The sequence below is a fragment of the Myotis lucifugus genome, unplaced genomic scaffold (assembly GCF_000147115.1).
Source record: "Myotis lucifugus unplaced genomic scaffold, Myoluc2.0 scaffold_138, whole genome shotgun sequence".
Taxonomy (NCBI): Eukaryota; Metazoa; Chordata; class Mammalia; order Chiroptera; family Vespertilionidae; genus Myotis; species Myotis lucifugus.
The window spans coordinates 1,532,313-1,549,539 of NW_005871186.1; the positions used below are offsets into that span (position 1 = coordinate 1,532,313).

The 17,227-nt window shown below is 41.2% G+C and overlaps 1 protein-coding gene across 6 annotated transcripts in view; it reads left to right on the top strand.

Moving 5' to 3' along the window:
- The window catches only part of STIM1 (stromal interaction molecule 1), a 197,801-nt gene that overhangs the window by 128,617 nt on the left and 51,957 nt on the right, over positions 1–17,227 (top strand). For all 6 annotated transcript variants that reach the window (XM_006094514.3, XM_014460736.2, XM_006094516.3 and 3 more), the window contains exon 3: positions 16,222–16,336. In XM_006094514.3, the coding sequence (XP_006094576.1) occupies positions 16,222–16,336 (115 nt within the window). The remainder of the gene's footprint in view (positions 1–16,221; positions 16,337–17,227) is intronic.

A 17,227-nucleotide genomic window follows, 5' to 3' on the forward strand; every position in this document is an offset into this window, starting at 1 on the left:
CATCAGAGGGAGTATAGGCATAGTTTGCAATCTGTCCCAGTGCCTTTGCGCAGATACAGGAGGAAGCAGCAGCTCCCCCAGATGGTATCTCTCATGTTTCTAGGAAAACCCAGATGGTGGTTTGCTTTGACAGACAGGGATATTCTTTCTTACTATGCAGACTGCTGTTTTCTTTTCTCTCCATTTTGTTGGTGAGTCTGCTTTGCTATTCTGGATGGCAATCCTATTGATGCCTGTAACATTTCTCTTTGCGAGTGCCTACATATGTGTATATGTCTCTCTGTGCCTTCATGTTTGTTTCTTTGTATGTGTGTATACATCATTTTGTGCTTTTCTGTATTGTATGTGTCTTTTTGTATTTAGACGTGTCTGTGTATGACAAGAAGTGGAGGAGGGGAGGAACATTGAGCCAAGGTGATAGGAACTGAGAGAAGCCCAGAAGCCAGGTTGAGGACTAAGGAGGTTAGGAGCAAAAGGTTAGGCTACAGTACAGTATGCAGGACCTAGAGGTAAGAGCAGAGCTATAAATGTAATCAGGAATCAAAGATGCTGTTAGTGTAGGCAGGATCTGGGCCCTACAAAGTGGTAGGCCAAATGCAGTGGTCATTCAGCAGCCAGAAATGGTCAAGCCAGGAGAGAGAGGAAAGCCCTGCTTCAGGTATTCCTGTCTAAGGAGGAACCAGCAGCTGACTCTGAGGGCCCTGCTTGCCTTCAGACCTAACTGGTTTGTGTTTGTCTAAGGAGGAACCAGCAGCTGACTCTGAGGGCCCTGCTTGCCTTCAGACCTAACTGGTTTGCATGTATTCATGCAAATCCCTGTGTCTGTATCTGTATGCGCATCACATTCAGTATACTTCATAGCATTAGGAACAATTCGTTTCCAATGCAAAGTCTGATTCACTTGAGGATCAATGACCCTTCCCTTAGTTGTTCTCCTTTCCTTCTTTCTCCAAACATATTTAGTGTCTGCTCTATGCTGGGTACTGGATATGCAAAGACTAATAAGGAAGACACATATTAGTGAAGCAGAAACATATTCATGTTCAATCCTAAAAGGTATTGTGACAAGAGATTAGCACTGCATGCCCTGGAAATGCAGAAAAGGGCATTTCACTGTCCTAGGGTGCCAGGAAAGGCTACCCAGAAGAGGTTATGCCTGAGATGAATTTTGGAAGATGAATAGGAGTCAACCTGGGACAGTGGTAAAAAGGGTATGCTAAGTGGAGGGATGAGTGTGATGTCCTTAGGGATCTGTGAGCCATTAGTTCTTTGAACATAAAATGTAATAGGGGTGGGGTGGGTAAGAGCATGTGCTGGGAGAAGGTCAATGGGGGGAAGAAGGGGAGACATATGTACTACTATTTGTAATACTTTAAACAAGAAAAAAGATAAAAATAAATGTAATAGGGGGACAGGGAGGGAGAGGTTGGAAAGACAGGCATTAGCCAGATTTTATTGAGAAACTTAGATTTCATCCCAAAAGTAATGAGCTAGTAGGATTGTAAGTAGAGATGGCTCTAACTCTGATGAAGGTATGTCAGGAGGAGGCTTTGCAGAGCAGGTGAAACTAGGACTTGTTTTTTAATGATGAACAGGGGTTTACTGATGAAGAAAGAAGGAGGAGAATTTCAGGAAAAAGGAAATTTATGAGTAAAGGCAGTAGGAAAAAATATAAGTTTGGGAAACATCATGTAGGGAAGAAGGTTTAAGTTTATGTGGGCCACAAAAAAACAAAAGCTTCAATTTTCATAGAAACATAGGTTTATTTTGATAGAGACATGCTGAATACAAAGAGCTGAAATAAATGAGTAATCATTAACATAAAATAATAGAACATTTTAATAAAAATTAATATTTTCTTGAACATTAACTTACTAGACACTGAATAACTGCACAAATTAATAAGCATAATGCAAATAGACCTATTTTTCTTGCTCTCCAAAAGCGAAATATTTTCTGTTGCATACACCAAGCAAGTCAATACAAGACTAATGACCTGGCAATCGGCTGCTAAAATATTCGCTGCTAGTATTAGTGGAGAGAAACGGTGCGCCTGCATGTAAGGGAAATGAATGCAACACGATTAAAGTAATCAGTCATTAAGGAACGTTGTAGTTCGTTATTAATAATTATGTATAACAGGATATTGTAAAAATTAAGTTATAAAATTTTTATTAAAATGTTTCTTACATACCGTTATATTAGCTGGGCTGCAAAAATATTTGTTGTGGGCCTCATGTGGCCCGTAGGCCGCAAGTTTGACATGCTTGGTCTAGAGAATAATTTCTTCATGTTTAAGATAGAGACTGGTAATATATACCTTCAATGGCTAATATGACATAATGGATGTAAAGAATCCTTTGTAAACTATAATGCAGTGTAAATTTCAATAGCAGGTATTATGCAGCTTCTCCTCTTTTCCTCTCAGTGCCCAGCAGCATCAGGCCCTCCCAGGTGTAGATCAGGTAGGCATTCACTCCAGCAGAGTGGCTTTTACTGGGTGAGAACCATGCCTTCTTTCATCTACCCACTTGGAATCTTGAGGAGGAGGAGCTAAGTTTAGAAGCTACTGGGACTCAGAAGCTGAGTGCTGGTTCTTTCAGGATACACCATTTTCCACAGTATGAGCCCTCTTGCCCAGGGATCCACGTTCAAAATAGTCAAACATGAAGCACCTTTTACATATAGGCACTGTGAAGGACTGTGCCTTAAATGATTTCATTTTCTCCACTTTGTAACTGTGGGGTATCTGCATTTTATAGGCTCAAGGGGACATAGTGAGTATGTGGCAGAGATGGGATTCGAGTCTGTATCTGTGACATTCTTTTTCCTGTATGTCACTTCACAAGCTTTCTGCTGTCTGTGGCTGTAAGAAACTTCATGATTAGTGGGAGTGAAACACGCTGAGGGCGTGGGCAGAGTGGGGCTCTGTCTTACCTAGGTGCTCTCAGTATGTCTAATTGATCTTTGTGTCCTTGGATCCCAGCACAGGACATGCCACAATTTAACTGCTCTATGAAGCTCGTTGTGCAAATGAATGAATAAATTCTTCTTAATAATGGCTTCTAGAACTCCAAATGTCTTCACTACACCCTTCTGCCTTCTTTGTGGTGCTATGATACTCTAATTGGAGATTTTGTTCTTGAGGACTATTTTTGAGGGGGGGGGGGTATTGCTTAAATTCTTCCTCTTGGAGTTGATTAGGAGCTAGGAGGTTGTTTTTTTTTATTTTTTATTTTTTTAAAATATATTTTATTGATTTTTTTACAGAGAGGAAGGGAGAGAGATAGAGAGTTAGAAACATCGATGAGAGAGAAACATCGATCAGCTGCCTCCTGCACACCCCCTACGGGGGATGTGCCCACAACCAAGGTACATGCCCTTGACCGGAATCGAACCTGGGACCCTTTGGTCCGCAGGCTGACACTCTATCCACTGAGCCAAACCGGGTAGGGCGAGGTTGTTGGTTTTTTAAATCTTTATTGTTGAAAGTATTACATAGGTCCTCCTTTCCCCCCATAAACCTCTTCTAGTCCACTCCCGTCCCTCCACCCCAGACCCTCACCACCCCATTGTCTGTGTCCATGGGTTATGCATATATGCATACAAGTTCGTGGGTTGATCTCTTCCCACCCACCCTCCCCTGCCTTCCCTCTGAGGTTCAACAGTCTGTTCATGCTTCTATGTCTCTGGGTCTATTTTTGATCATCAATTTATTTGGTTCATTAGATTCCACATATGAGTGAGATCATGTGATACTTACCTTTCTCTGACTGGCTTACTTCACTTAGCATAATATTCTCCAGGTCCATCCATGCTGTTGCAAATGGTAAGAGTTCTTTCTTTTTTATTGCTGCGTAGTATTCCATTGTGTAAATGTACCATAGTTTTTTTATCCACTAGGGTGCATATATTCTTTCTGATGAGTGTTTCAGGCTTCTTAGGATAATTCCTATAAGTGGGATGACTGGGTCAATAGAAGTTCCATTTTTAATTTTTTGAAGAAACTCCATACTGTTTTCCACAGTGGCTATACCAGTCTACATTCCCACCAGCAGTGTACTAGGATTCCCTTTTTCTTTACAACCTTGCCAACACTTGTCGTTGGTTGATTTGTTGATCATAGCCATTCTGACAGGTGTAAGGTGATATCTCATTGTTGTTTTGATTTGCATCTCTCAGATGATTAGTGACTTTGAGCATTTTTTCATATGTCTCTTGGCTTTCTGTATTTCCACTTTGGAGAAGTGTCTATATAAGTCCTTTGCCCACTTTTTAATTGAATTGTTTGTCTTCCTTTTGTTAAGTTGAATGAGTTCCCTATATATTTTGGAGATAAGGAGCTAGTAGGTTCTTAAAGTTGGGCATGAATTTTTTTCTTTTATATATTTTGTTCCAAAGCCTACCCTCTCACTTTCCAAAAGTGAGTGGTATTCATAAAGAACACATGGTGAGCCCTCAACTTTTTAACCATGTTTTTTGAAGATGGTGTTCCTTTTTGGCAATGGAATCTAGAAGGTTTTTCTGCTGTTGAATGCTTGGCTGGGTTTGTTTCCCAGGGTCGTAGAAAGCCATGCATAGGGATGGTAGGATGGGGAACAACTGAGAGGCTGGGCACATTTTTAGTATTTTTCTATTTCTCTTATAGTATATTAAATCTATTAATATTTAAGAAAACTTAATTTACACATAGGAGAGCTTATTTTATGCCACCAAAGCTGTAAAGTTTATTTACAGCTCTGGCAGGTGTTACTCAGTGGTTAGAGCGTCAGTCCACTATTCTAAGTTCTTTTTGTAAATTAACTCGTTTATAATACCCTCAAATGATGGTATTATGAAGTTTTATATTATGTACTATTATCTCCATTTTAGAAATGATGTGCATGATACACTGAAAGTAACTGGTGGAACTAAGATTCAAACCCAGGCAGCCTGGCTCTCGAATCAAACTCTGAACCATTATGCTAACTGAATCCAAGCCAGTGTAACCCTCTGGCCCCTAACTGACTATCTTTGTTTTAGACTGGCCAAATATTTGGAAATCTTTTTCTTCCTCCCATGAAGTAACAGAATGTGCATTTACTAGTAGTTGTAAGCTAAGCACTGCTGGGTGTTGTAGGGAAAACTCAAGTGAGAGACATTCATTTAGTTATTTAATAACCACATATCCTGCTCTGTGCCAGGCCCTATGCTTGGAGGTGAGGTGAGTTTATGGAGCTAAATCAGTTATTCATTTGGGTGTCCCAAAGAATATGCAAGATGATGGGTAAAGAGATAAATGACAAATAAAATACTTTCTATATTTGAGTTGCTTAGGAAAGTAAGAGGGGTGTAATTAAATAGAAGTTATATTATGATGGGATAAGTATTGTTATAGATGTGTTCCCTGAGACATGAGAGAACAAATAGGATAGCACAGTTCACTTGCTTGGGAGAGGTCTGGAAAACTTCACAGAGGCAGTGACTTTTTCTTTAGCAGATAGAGAGGGAGAAAACATTTTATATGGAGCACCTTGTGTAAAGGTATAGAGGTATAAATAAGCATGGTTTGTTCAAGGAGCCTGAAGTGGCTTGATGTGTCTAGAGCAAATATTGGCAAACTTTTTTTATAAAGAGCCAGACAGTCAAGCAATAGTTTAGGCTTTGCTGGTCATACAATCTCTGTCACAACAACTCAACTTTGCCTTTGTAACACGAAAGCAGCTATAAACTATATATAAATGAATGAGTGTTGCTGTTTTCTAATAAAACTTTATTTTCAGCTCTGGCAGGTGTACCTCAGTAGTTAGAGTGTCAGCCCACTCACCAAAGGGTTGTGAGTTCGATTTCCGATCAAGGGCACGTACCTGGGTTTTGGGTTAGCTCCCTGGTTAGAGCACCTGCAGGAGGCAACCAGTTGATGTGTGTTTCTCCCCTCCCTCCCTCTCTCCCTGTCTGAAAGCAATCGAAAAAATATCCTCAGGTGTGGATTAACAACAACAAAAATACCCAGAAAAACTTTATTTACAAAAATAAGTAGTAAGCTGGATTTGACCCATAGCCATAGTTTCCTGACCCTTGGTCTGGAGTATAGGTATCAGGTAGGGAAGGATAGTGACCAGGAAGTTAGTTTATGGCCCAGATTGTAAAAGGCCTTGAATGCCAGGCCAAGAAGCTAAGGCTTCATCATGTAGGTAATGGGGAGCCATGAGATTTTAAGTAGTTGCTTTGGTATAGTTAGATTTGTACTTTACAAAGGTCATTCTGGTGACTAACTGGCAGAAGTGAGACAGATGTACCAAGGTGAGTGAGAAATGGCTGTCCTTTCCCTGCCCTTAAGTAGTAGCTTATCTCACTGGAGACAGATTCACCTCTAAGACATCCATGCCCTGGCACTATCTATAGATGTCATTCAGAGCTGTTGCAGCTAAAATGTGGGTTCTTGCTAGATATACAAGAGGTGAATATGAGTCAGGAAGCTTCTCAGGTCTGGGACATGTGTCTTATGGGTTCTAAATATGTATTGTGTGTGTTGGGGGGGGGGAGTGGGAGTGGAGGTGGTGAGGTTTGGTTTGGGAGACATGGAAGGTGAGCAAGTGGGGAACAAGGTGGGAAAGGGTAGGGAGGATGAAATGGTTCTAAGAACCCAAGAGACCTGCCCAGATCCTTGCACGCAAAGATATGTTACTCCTCTTCTGGCTTTGTATCAGTGAGTTCTGTTCACTGATAGAACTGGTTGGGCCTATTTTGTGGGGACTATAGAGATATGTCTCCTTTCTTCACTGCTCTCACCCACATTTCACTACTGCTTAACACTTGGGATGGGTTGCATGCTTTGTGCCATCACCAGGAAGATCATTTTTCTGAACTCATAGAGCTAAATATACTTAGAGACAGCTGTTCTGTTGGCTCTTCAGAGAGCTATTAACTTGAAGTTCTAGCCAATGCTGCATTCCCTATGGTAAGCCAAGACTTTTAGGGAGCCTCCTTAGAACTCCCTGAGAGAAGAGCTGCTTGTTCTGAGTCTGAAATAGTAAATCCTCATGGAGCCAAATGTTGCCTCTTTGGTTTTGTTTTTGCTTTTTGTTGCCTTTAAACTTGGTCTTAAATAAGACTTTAGCTATTAGCTGGATTTAGGACAGTGTTTAGAGTAATACGGTGATAACGCCCATCTCAAGTATATTGAACATTGGAGTTCTAGTCCAGCACAATGTTCTTGTATGCTATGTTTATGGCTGGGTAACTGGGACCTTCTATCAGAGGATGTATAGCAAGCATGTCAAACTCATGGCCCATGGGCCACATGCGACCCACAATGAATATTTTTGTGGCCCGGCCAATTTAATGGTATGTAAGAATGTTTTAATAAAAACTTTGTAACTTAATTTTAACAATATCCTGTTATACATAATTACCAATAACAAACTACAACGTTCCTTAATGACTAATTACTATAATCATGTTGCATTCATTTCCCTTACATGCAGGCGCACCATTTCTCTCCATTAATATTAGCAGTGAATATTTTAGCAGCCAATAGCCAGGTCATTAGTCTTGTACTGACTTGTTTGGTGTATGCAACAGGAAATATTTCGCTTTTGGAGAACAAGAAAAAATAGGTTTATTTGTGTTACGCTTATTGTGCACTTATTCAGTGTCTAGTAAGTTAATGTTCAAGAAAAAAATATTAATTTTTATTAAAATGTTCTATTTTATGTTAATGATTACTCATTTATTTCAGCCCTTTGTATTCAGCATGTCTCTATCAAAATAAACCTATGTTTCTATGAAAATTGAAGCTTTTGTTTTTTTGTGGCCCACATAAACTTAAACCTTGTTTATTTGGCCCGTGTTAGCCTTTGAGTTTGACATGCTTGATGTATAGTTTAGTAGGGGAGACAGACAAATAACAAGACTAATAAGGGTGTACAAGGTGGCTGTAGGAACACAGAAGAGTCACCTTTGATCAGGAAGTTTTTTCTCTTTTATATCCTCATCTCACCCTTCTTACAATAATAATCACAACTAACATTCTGGTTGTGCTTTAAAATCTACAGAGTGCTTTTGTGTACATGAGGAGTCACAAGCTCCATGCCTCTGAGGGGCTGGGGGTATCATAACTGAGTAATATGGACTGTACAAATGCACATACATAAATCTGTGAGTGCGGGAGCTGTGGCAAACTAGAGAGCACATGCCACTTTAGAAGGGGATGACTGTTGCTCAGCTCTGGCAGATTGTCACCAGGTAGATATGTGAACCCAGAAGTGCCAAGGGGGAAAGGTCTTAAGGCCCTCATTATCTCAACACCAACTCTCCCACTTCCAAGCTGCCCCAAATTACAATATGGACAGTTGATTTTTTTAATTTTAAGTAAAATGTGAATAAAAACATCTTCATAAAACGTTGCATTTTAAAATTAATTTGTAATGAATGATATACATAAAAACAATGTGTTGGCTATGCAAACACTACTTTATGACAAGTCCTTTAGCCACCACCCTCCCTTCTAATTACATTGCTGCTCATAAGTCTCAAGTCTCTTCTATATAAAATTCTAAAGTTGTTAGTGGAGCTCAGTGCTCCTAGATCTTCCTCCCCCCCCGCCCCCCAAAGTGCAAGATAGACAATGGATTTTTAATATATTGGGGGGAAAAAGTTATTGCTGTGGCTTCAGATCCCATAATGCAGCTAATCTTTCAAAAAATACAATCTGTTAAATTTTGGTGTAGTATCAAGACAAATATCCACAATTATCTGAAATTACTATTAAAACACTCTTCTCTTGCCCAAGTTTATCTGTGAGAGGTCATATTTTATTCAACTATTTCAACCAAAACAACACATTAAAATAGATTAAATATAGAACTAAATATGAGATTGTAGCTGTAATGTATTTGGCCAGACACTAAACATATTTACAAAATGTAAAACAATGCCATCCTTCTCCACAATTTTTGTTTGGAAAAATATACTTTTCATAAAATATGCTTTTTATGCTAAATCTAACAGATTTGTTATTAGATATTTTGAATTTTTTTTCTTTAACTAGCCTGAAAAGCTGGCCTTTTTTTTTTTTTTTTTGGTAAAGGTTTTTTATTTTTAAAGAGGTTCAATTTATAAAATGCTCTGAGGGCCATTAAAAGATACATCCAAAGGCAGTTTATGACTTCTGTAAACAGGTTCCATTTAACCGTTCTCACACACAAATGAGAGGGATAGTTAGCCTTCATTTTGAGAGGAAAAGGCTCAGAGAGGCTTGGGATATATTTTAAAGAGATAAATCTGTAATCCTTAAAAATTTTTAGTTTGATTTATGCTTTTTAATATATTTTTTATTAATTTCAGAGAGGAAGGGAGAGAGAGAGAGAGAGATAGAAACATCAATGATAAGAGAGAATCATTCAACAGGTCCTTTAAGGTATACGTATCCTTTTTTGGTCCTCTTAGGCTCTAACCCAGATCCTCATAATCTACACTGGTCTCCTGACTATTCATTGAACATACTAAGTATCTCCTTGCCTCAGGGCCTTTGTATTTGCCATCCCTATTCTCAGGATACTCTTTTTCCAGTTATTCTGCCTGCTTTTCTCCAACATCTCCTTCAGATATTTGCTTAAAAGCCACTTTCTTAATGAGACTTTCTTTGACTCCTCTAATTAAAATGACAAACCACTAATACCACTACTCTTAGCATTTTTTATGCTTTTATTCTTGCTTTAAATAAATTATTGTCTCTTTTACCCAAATAGGATGTTAGTGTTACTGGTCCAAAGTTTGTGTGCCCAATGCTTTAAAAGACCCAAATTAAAATGTCAGTTTGGAGTAAGAAAAGGTTTATTGATTGAGAATGTGCCATTGAGCAGATAGGAGTCCTAAACCTCAAATCCATCTTTTTTTGTTTTATTTGTTCTTTTTAAATTTTTTTTCTCAAATCCATCTTAAGAAAGTACAGAGTTCAGGCTTCTTTTATATCAACAGAAGGGAAAATGGGAGGGGCTGTTTTTGTAAAAACTCAAGCCCCAAGCAGAATTCCTCTCATGATTAGTATGTGTAAAGCAGGAGCTATTAACCTAAGGGCCATGGGAACAACAGCAGTTCTGAACAAGCTGGAGTAAGAGAGAGTGAACACCTCACTGTTACGTTGGCTCAATGAAGACAAAAATTTGTATGTGCTGTTTACTACTTACTGCATTTCTAATGCCTGGAACTGTGCCTGGCACATAGAAATCTTATATTTGTTGAATAAATGAATACATTTATGTCCCCAGACTGGCTGTCTCAGACTGCCTGTGACTGTGTCTTCGCTGAGATGTCTCAATGTCTGTGTTTAAGGTCTAGTGAACTCATCACTTTAGGTCTCCAGTGACCTAATTTTATAGACTTTCAATAAAATTAACAACATTGAAATAGAAGAGCCAAGGGATGATGGGGCCCAGATATTGGAAAAAAAACTTTTTAAGTATAAAGTAAAATAAAAAGTATAATAAAATAGTCAAATGTTAGCACAAAAATAGAAATATGGGTTAGTACAAAAGAATGGAGAACCTAGAAACATATCCTACTATATGTAAGGGCTTAATTTATTATTAAATCACTAGAGGCCTGATGCACGAAATTTGTACAAGAGTAGGCCTTCGCAGCAGGGGCGGCTGCCTGGATCCCTCCCTCGCAGCCACAGCGGCTGCCTCCATCCCGCAGCTGCAGCCCTGGCTTCATCCGGAAGGAAGGATGTCCGGTCTAATTAGCATGTTATTCTTTTATTATTAAAGATGTTTTTCAAAAAGGAATGGAAGACAAATAATTTAACAAATGGGGTTATAATAACTGGGTGGCAACTTGGGGAAAATGTTAAGGTTCACAACTTATAGCACATAATAAATTGAATGTCAGATGGCCTAAAAGCTGACTATCTACACCAGGGGTCCTCAAACTACGGCCCGCGGGCCACATGCAAATACAAATATTGTATTTGTTCCCGTTTTGTTTTTTTACTTCAAAATAAGGTATGTGCAGTGTGCATAGGAATTTGTTCATAGTTTTTTTTTAAACTATAGTCCGGCCCTCCAACGGTCTGAGGGACAGTGAACTGGCCCCCTGTTTAAAAAGTTTGAGGAACTGCCTGGTACTGGCACAAGAACAGACATATAGATCAATGGAATAGAATAGAGACCCCAGAAATCGGCCCGAACCAATATGCTCAATTAATATTTGACAAAGGAGGCAAGAACATACAATGGAGCCAAGATAGTCTCTTCAATAAATGGTGTTGGGAAAATTGGACAGATATATGCAAGAAAATGAAACTAGACCACCAACTTACACCATACACAAAAATAAACTCAAAATGGATAAAGGACTTAAATGTACGACAGGAAACCATAAAAATTCTAGAAGAATCCAAGGGCAACAAAATCTCAGACATATGCCGAAGCAATTTCTTCACTGATACAGCTCCTAGAGCAGTTGAAACTAAAGAGAAAATGAACAAATGGGACTACATCAAAATAAAAAGCTTCTGCACAACAAAAGAAACCATCAACAAAACAACAAGAAAACCCACTGCGTGGGAAAACATATTTGCCAACGTCATATCTGATAAGGGCCTAATCTCCAAAATTTATAGGGAACTCTTACAACTTAAGAGAAAGAAGATAAACAATCCAATCAAAAAATGGGCAAAGGATCTAAATAGACACCTTTCAAAAGAGGACATTCAGAAAGCCAAGAGACATATGAAAACATGCTCAAAGTCACTAATCATCCGAGAAATGCAAATCAAAACAACAATGAGGTACCATCTCACACCTGTCAGAATGGCTATCATCAACAAATCAACAAACAACAGGTGCTGGAGAGGATGTGGAGAAAAAGGAACACTTGTGCACTGCTGGTGGGAATGTAGACTGGTGCAGCCACTATGGAAGACAGTATGGAGTTTCCTCAAAAAACTGGAAATGGAACTCCCATTTGACCCTGTGATCCCACTTCTAGGAATTTATCCCAAGAAACCAGAAACACCAATCAGAAAGGATATATGCACCTATATGTTCATAGCAGCACAATTCACCATAGCTAAGATCTGGAAACAGCCTAAATGCCCATCAGTAGATGAATGGATTAGAAAACTGTGGTACATCTACACGATGGAATACTATGCTGCTGTAAGAAAGAAGGTACTCTTACCATTTGCATCGGCATGGATGGAACTGGAGAGCATTATGCTAAGTGAAATAAGCCAGTCAATGAAGGAAAAATACCACATGATCTCACTCATTCATGGATAATAGAGACCATTATAAACTTTTGAATAATAATAGATACAGAGGCAGAGCTGCCTCACACAGATTGTCAAACTGCAGCGGGAAGGCCGGGGAGGGTTGGGGGGCAGGAGGGAGGGGGTTAAGAGATCAACTGAAGGGCTTGTATGCATGCATATGAGCATAACCAATGGACATAAGACACTGGGGGGTAGGGGAAGCCGGGGTATTGTCAAGGGCGGGGGGGAAAAAAAAGGACACATATGTAATACCCTTTGTAATGCTTTAAGCAATAAAAAAAAAAAAAAAAGTTTGAGGACCCCTGATCTACACTAATAAAAGACAAAGATGCTAATTGACTGTACCTTTGCTATGCCCCAAGCCACACCCACCAGCCAATCAGAGCGACTATATGTAAATTATCCCAACCAAGATGGCAGCTGGCAGCCACGGAGCTGGAGCAAACAGGAGGCTTGGTTGCCCGGGCGATGGAGGAAGCCAAGCTTCCTGCCAGCCCTGAGCCGGCTGTGGCCTCCGCTCATGGCAACAAAGTTTCAATTATAGAAGACAAATAAATCCCAGATACCTGCTTCCAGCCAGCCTCCACTGGGAGCTTGGGTGGCTGGGGGCCGTGGCCAGCCTGGAAACAGCCATCAGCCCCTCACCCAGGATGGCCACACCCTCATGGTGTGAGGGTCCCCCTGGGGGGCTTGGTCAGCCTGCAAACAGCCATCAGCCCCTCACCCAGGCTGGCCAGGCACCCCAGCGGGGACCCCCACCCTGAAGGGGCTGTGGCCTGCCTGCAAACAGCCATCAGCCACTCACCCAGGCTGGCCACACCCTCATGGGGTGAGGGTCCCTGCTGGAGGGCTTGGCCAGCCTGCAAACTGCTATCAGCCACTCACCCAGACTGGTCAGGCACCCCAGCAGGACCCCCCCCACCCTGAAGGGGGTGTAGCCTGAAAATGGCTCTCAGCCCCTCACCAGGCTAGCCAGGCATCCCAATGGGGACCCCCACACTGAAGGTGCTGTGACCAGCCTGCAAACAGCCATCAGCCCCTCACCCAGGCTGGCCAGGCACCCCAGGGGGAACCCCTACCCTGAAGGGGCTGTGGCCAGCCTGCAAACACCCATCAGCCCCTCACCCACGCTGACCAGGCACCCCAGGGGGGCCCCCACCCTGAAGGAGCTGTGGCCACCTGCAAACAGCCATCAACCCCTCACCCTCGCTGGCCAGGCACTCCTATATAATAAAAGGGTAATATGCAAATTGACCCTAACAGCAGAACGACTGGGAATGACTGGTCACTATGACACACACTGACCACCAGGGGGCAGATGCTCAATGCAGGAGCTGCCCCCTGGTGGTCAGTGCGCTCCCACAGGGGGAGCTCTGCTCAGCCACAAGCCAGACTGATGGCTGCCAGTACAGCGGTGGTGGTGGGAGCCTTTCCCGCCTCCTCAGCAGCGCTAAGGATGTCCAACTGCAGCTTAGGCCTGCTCCCCGCTGGCAAGTGGACATCCCCCGAGGGCTCCCGGGCTGCCAGAGGGGATGTCTGACTGCCAGCTTAGGCCCAACCCCCCAGGGAGCGGGCCTAAGCCAGCAGATGGTCATCCCCCGAGGGGTCCCAGACTGCGAGAGGGCACAGGCCGGGCTGAGGGACCCCCCTGAGTGCACAAATTTTTGTGTACCAGGTATCTATTTAAAAAATATAAAAATACTTTAAATAGCTTATTTTCCTAAGAATTGACAAAATCTCCTTGCTCTGGGATCTTCACCATGTAACCTACTTAATCTTTATTAAAAAATAGCTTTTATCAACAGTTTTAAATGAGAGTTGGGGAGCTGGAGAACCTAACCCTCTGATGTCAGAGGTACTTTAACTTAGTTGTGGCGAGAGGGCACAAAGAGCAGTTCAACCTGTGTACTAGTATGTGAACATTGCTTTCACCATCTTACCTAACCAGAGATCTGATTTCCCTACATCATTCTAGCCTCCTTTGAGGTATAGCTGACCATACCCATATGCCAGGTAGTTGATAGAATATGTTAGAGCTGCACTCTAACATGTAGCCATTTAAATCTAAATTAATGTTTTAAAATTTCCAGTTATTTAGCTATACAAGCCACATTATGAGCGCTCAATAGCCATATGCGCCTAGTGCAGTGGTCGGCAAACTGTGGCTCGGCAAACCGCGGCTCTTTGGCCTCTTTAGTGTGGATCTTCCACAAAATACCGACTTCTGTGCATGGGCCACGAAGTTTCAATCGCACTGTATGTGCACGCCTGCATGTGGTATTTTGTGGAAGATCCACACTCAAGGGGCCAAAGAGCCGCATGTGGCTTGCGAGCTGTGGTTTGCCGACCACGGGCCTAGTGGCAACTGTTTAGACAGGACAGATATTGAACATGTCCATCATTGTAGAAGGTTTTATTGGACAGTGCTACATTATAGTTCTTGTGCATAGCAGGCTATACTCTGACTAGGTTGAGAATGCTCCATTGTGGACTCTCTTCAAACTTCTTGCCTAGGTCATTAAGCCCAGGTGTCTCAATGTCTGCAAAACCGTAAATGCTTGTTTATGGTTCCAGGGAATCTGGGACCATACTGTCAATCATCTGTTCATTTAGTCAACAACATTTATTGGCATTACTCTGGGTCAGGCCCTTTTCTGAACCCCAGATAAAGAAAGATGGATAGGAAGACATTTCCTGAAAATCCTACTAAAATGTGCTTTTGTGAGAGTAGTGATCAGAATTGCACATTTCTTTGATGTTTGAGGCTCGGTGGAAAGCAGTGATCAGTGTTCAGTCCTTTTCATACTAATGAGGTTATAGTGATCAGGCTGATTGAGTATTCATGAAATTAATTACCAGTTAAATTTCTAAAAGCTAGAAATTAGAAATATGGGTTAGTACAAAAGAATGGAGAACCTAGATTTCTTTTGTTTTTCTTCTTTCCTGTAGAAGTATATTATGAAAAGAAATCCAGATAATTAAAGGACAGCATATGCAGTACAGGGGGGAAATTTGGACTATAAAACCAGGTATCTTGGTTTGAAATACTAACTCCATCACTTATCAGCTATAACCTTGAACAACTGTTTCAGTAATCTAATGTTGTATAACAAACTTCCCCAAAGCTTAGTGGCTTAAAACAACAATATTTATTTTGGCATGTATTTGCAATCTGGGTATGACTCAGTAGGGACAGCTCATCTCTGTCTACTTGGCCATCAGGTGAAGTAACTCAAAAACTGGGGCTTCCCTGGCTGGTTAGAACATTGGCCTGAGCACCAAAGGGTCACAGGTTTGATTTCCCGTTAAGGGCACATACTTGGGTTGCATATTCTTGCAGGTTCAATCCCTAGCCCCAGTCAGGGTGCGTGTGGGAGGCAACCAATCTATGTGTCTCTCAGCTCTCTCTGTCTCTGTCTCTCTCTCTCTCTCTCTCTCTCACCCTCCCTCCCTCCCTCCCAGCAAATAATTTAACCTGTCTAAAGAAACTTAATGTGATTTGGGGCCAATTGCATTATGTTTGAGAATATTGCTGTTCTCATTTGTAAAACAGATATGATAATTCATTAGTTGTGAGAATTAGATGAGAAAATTCTGTAGAAGTTCTTAGAATATTGCTTAGTGTATAATTAAGTATTCAAACATTGTTAATTCTTTCTCCCTTCTTTCCTCTTCTGGCTTATTGAATTCCAGTTAACAATCATTTATTATCTTTCCATAATTAAAAAAATGAAGAAATTTCCTACTCATATTTATTTTTTCAAGTGAAACATATTACAAAAAAGAAAAAGCTATCTAGTTGGAAACTAGGACATAGGCACATGGAAGGATACATGAATGATGTGATACACTTGTGCATTGGGTAAAGAGGGTGTGCTGTGGATAGCTCAATGACCTTTATGGCTATCTTGGTGGGCTAGCTCCTAGGTATCTCTTGTGACTTGTGCACTTTTTCCTTGCAGTTCCTGAGGGAAGACCTCAATTACCATGACCCGACGGTGAAACACAACACCTTTCATGGTGAGGATAAGCTCATCAGTGTGGAGGACCTATGGAAGGCCTGGAAGTCCTCAGAAGGTAATAGGCAGCCTGGTTGTCCATCCTAGTTGCTGGCAGATTTAGAGAAGAGAGAAGATAGGCAGCAACTTGGCTTTAAAAGGACATGAGTATGAAATGCTTAGTAAAGAGCAAATTATTGAAATGTTTCTATATACAGTCACTAGATAAGAATGAATAGTCATTGTGCTGGGAATGGGGGAAGGTGCTCCAAACAGAACTGAGGTAGTTCTTCACTGGAATTATAATTGAATTCCATCCTATCCCTACCCTTCTCCTCAATATTCTCCTCCACCCCCAGTTTCTGCTTCTTCATCTCCAGAGATAGGGAGCTTGCTGGCCATTTGAGGCAGCTCCTTTCTTCTGTAGCTTCCCATTTGGTCCCAGCTCTGCTGAGTCTTAGATGATTCAAAGATTGGAAAAAAGATGGTCTCTCCTCTGAGTCTCTCTTTTTTCGGTTAAATAGCCCTAGTTCTTTGAAGAAAAAATGTTTTATCAGCCTCCTCCTCATCTAGGGTTTCCTGCCTGTAAACATTATTGTTACTGTCTTTCTTAGATCAGAGCTACTAGAGTTGCATACAGTCCCCCTGGTATGGTTTGATCAGCACAGAGTGGAGCAGAACCATCAGCTTCTCAGTTCTGGACCCTGTGTGTCTATTAGTACAATCTGATTCGATACTGGCCCTTCAGCAGTCATATCATTCTGCTGACTCATGTTGAACTTATTGAATAAAAACTTTTGATCTTTTTCATGTGTAAAACCGCTAAACCGTGACTACTATTTTTTCTGGAACATTTGTTTCAGAATTCTGAGTGGAAGAACATGTCTAATTGTGTGAGACTTGACAGGGAAAGGAAAAACAGGACTTCTCTCTGTTTTTATGTGTGGCTAGAGCTTCTTTTGATACTAGT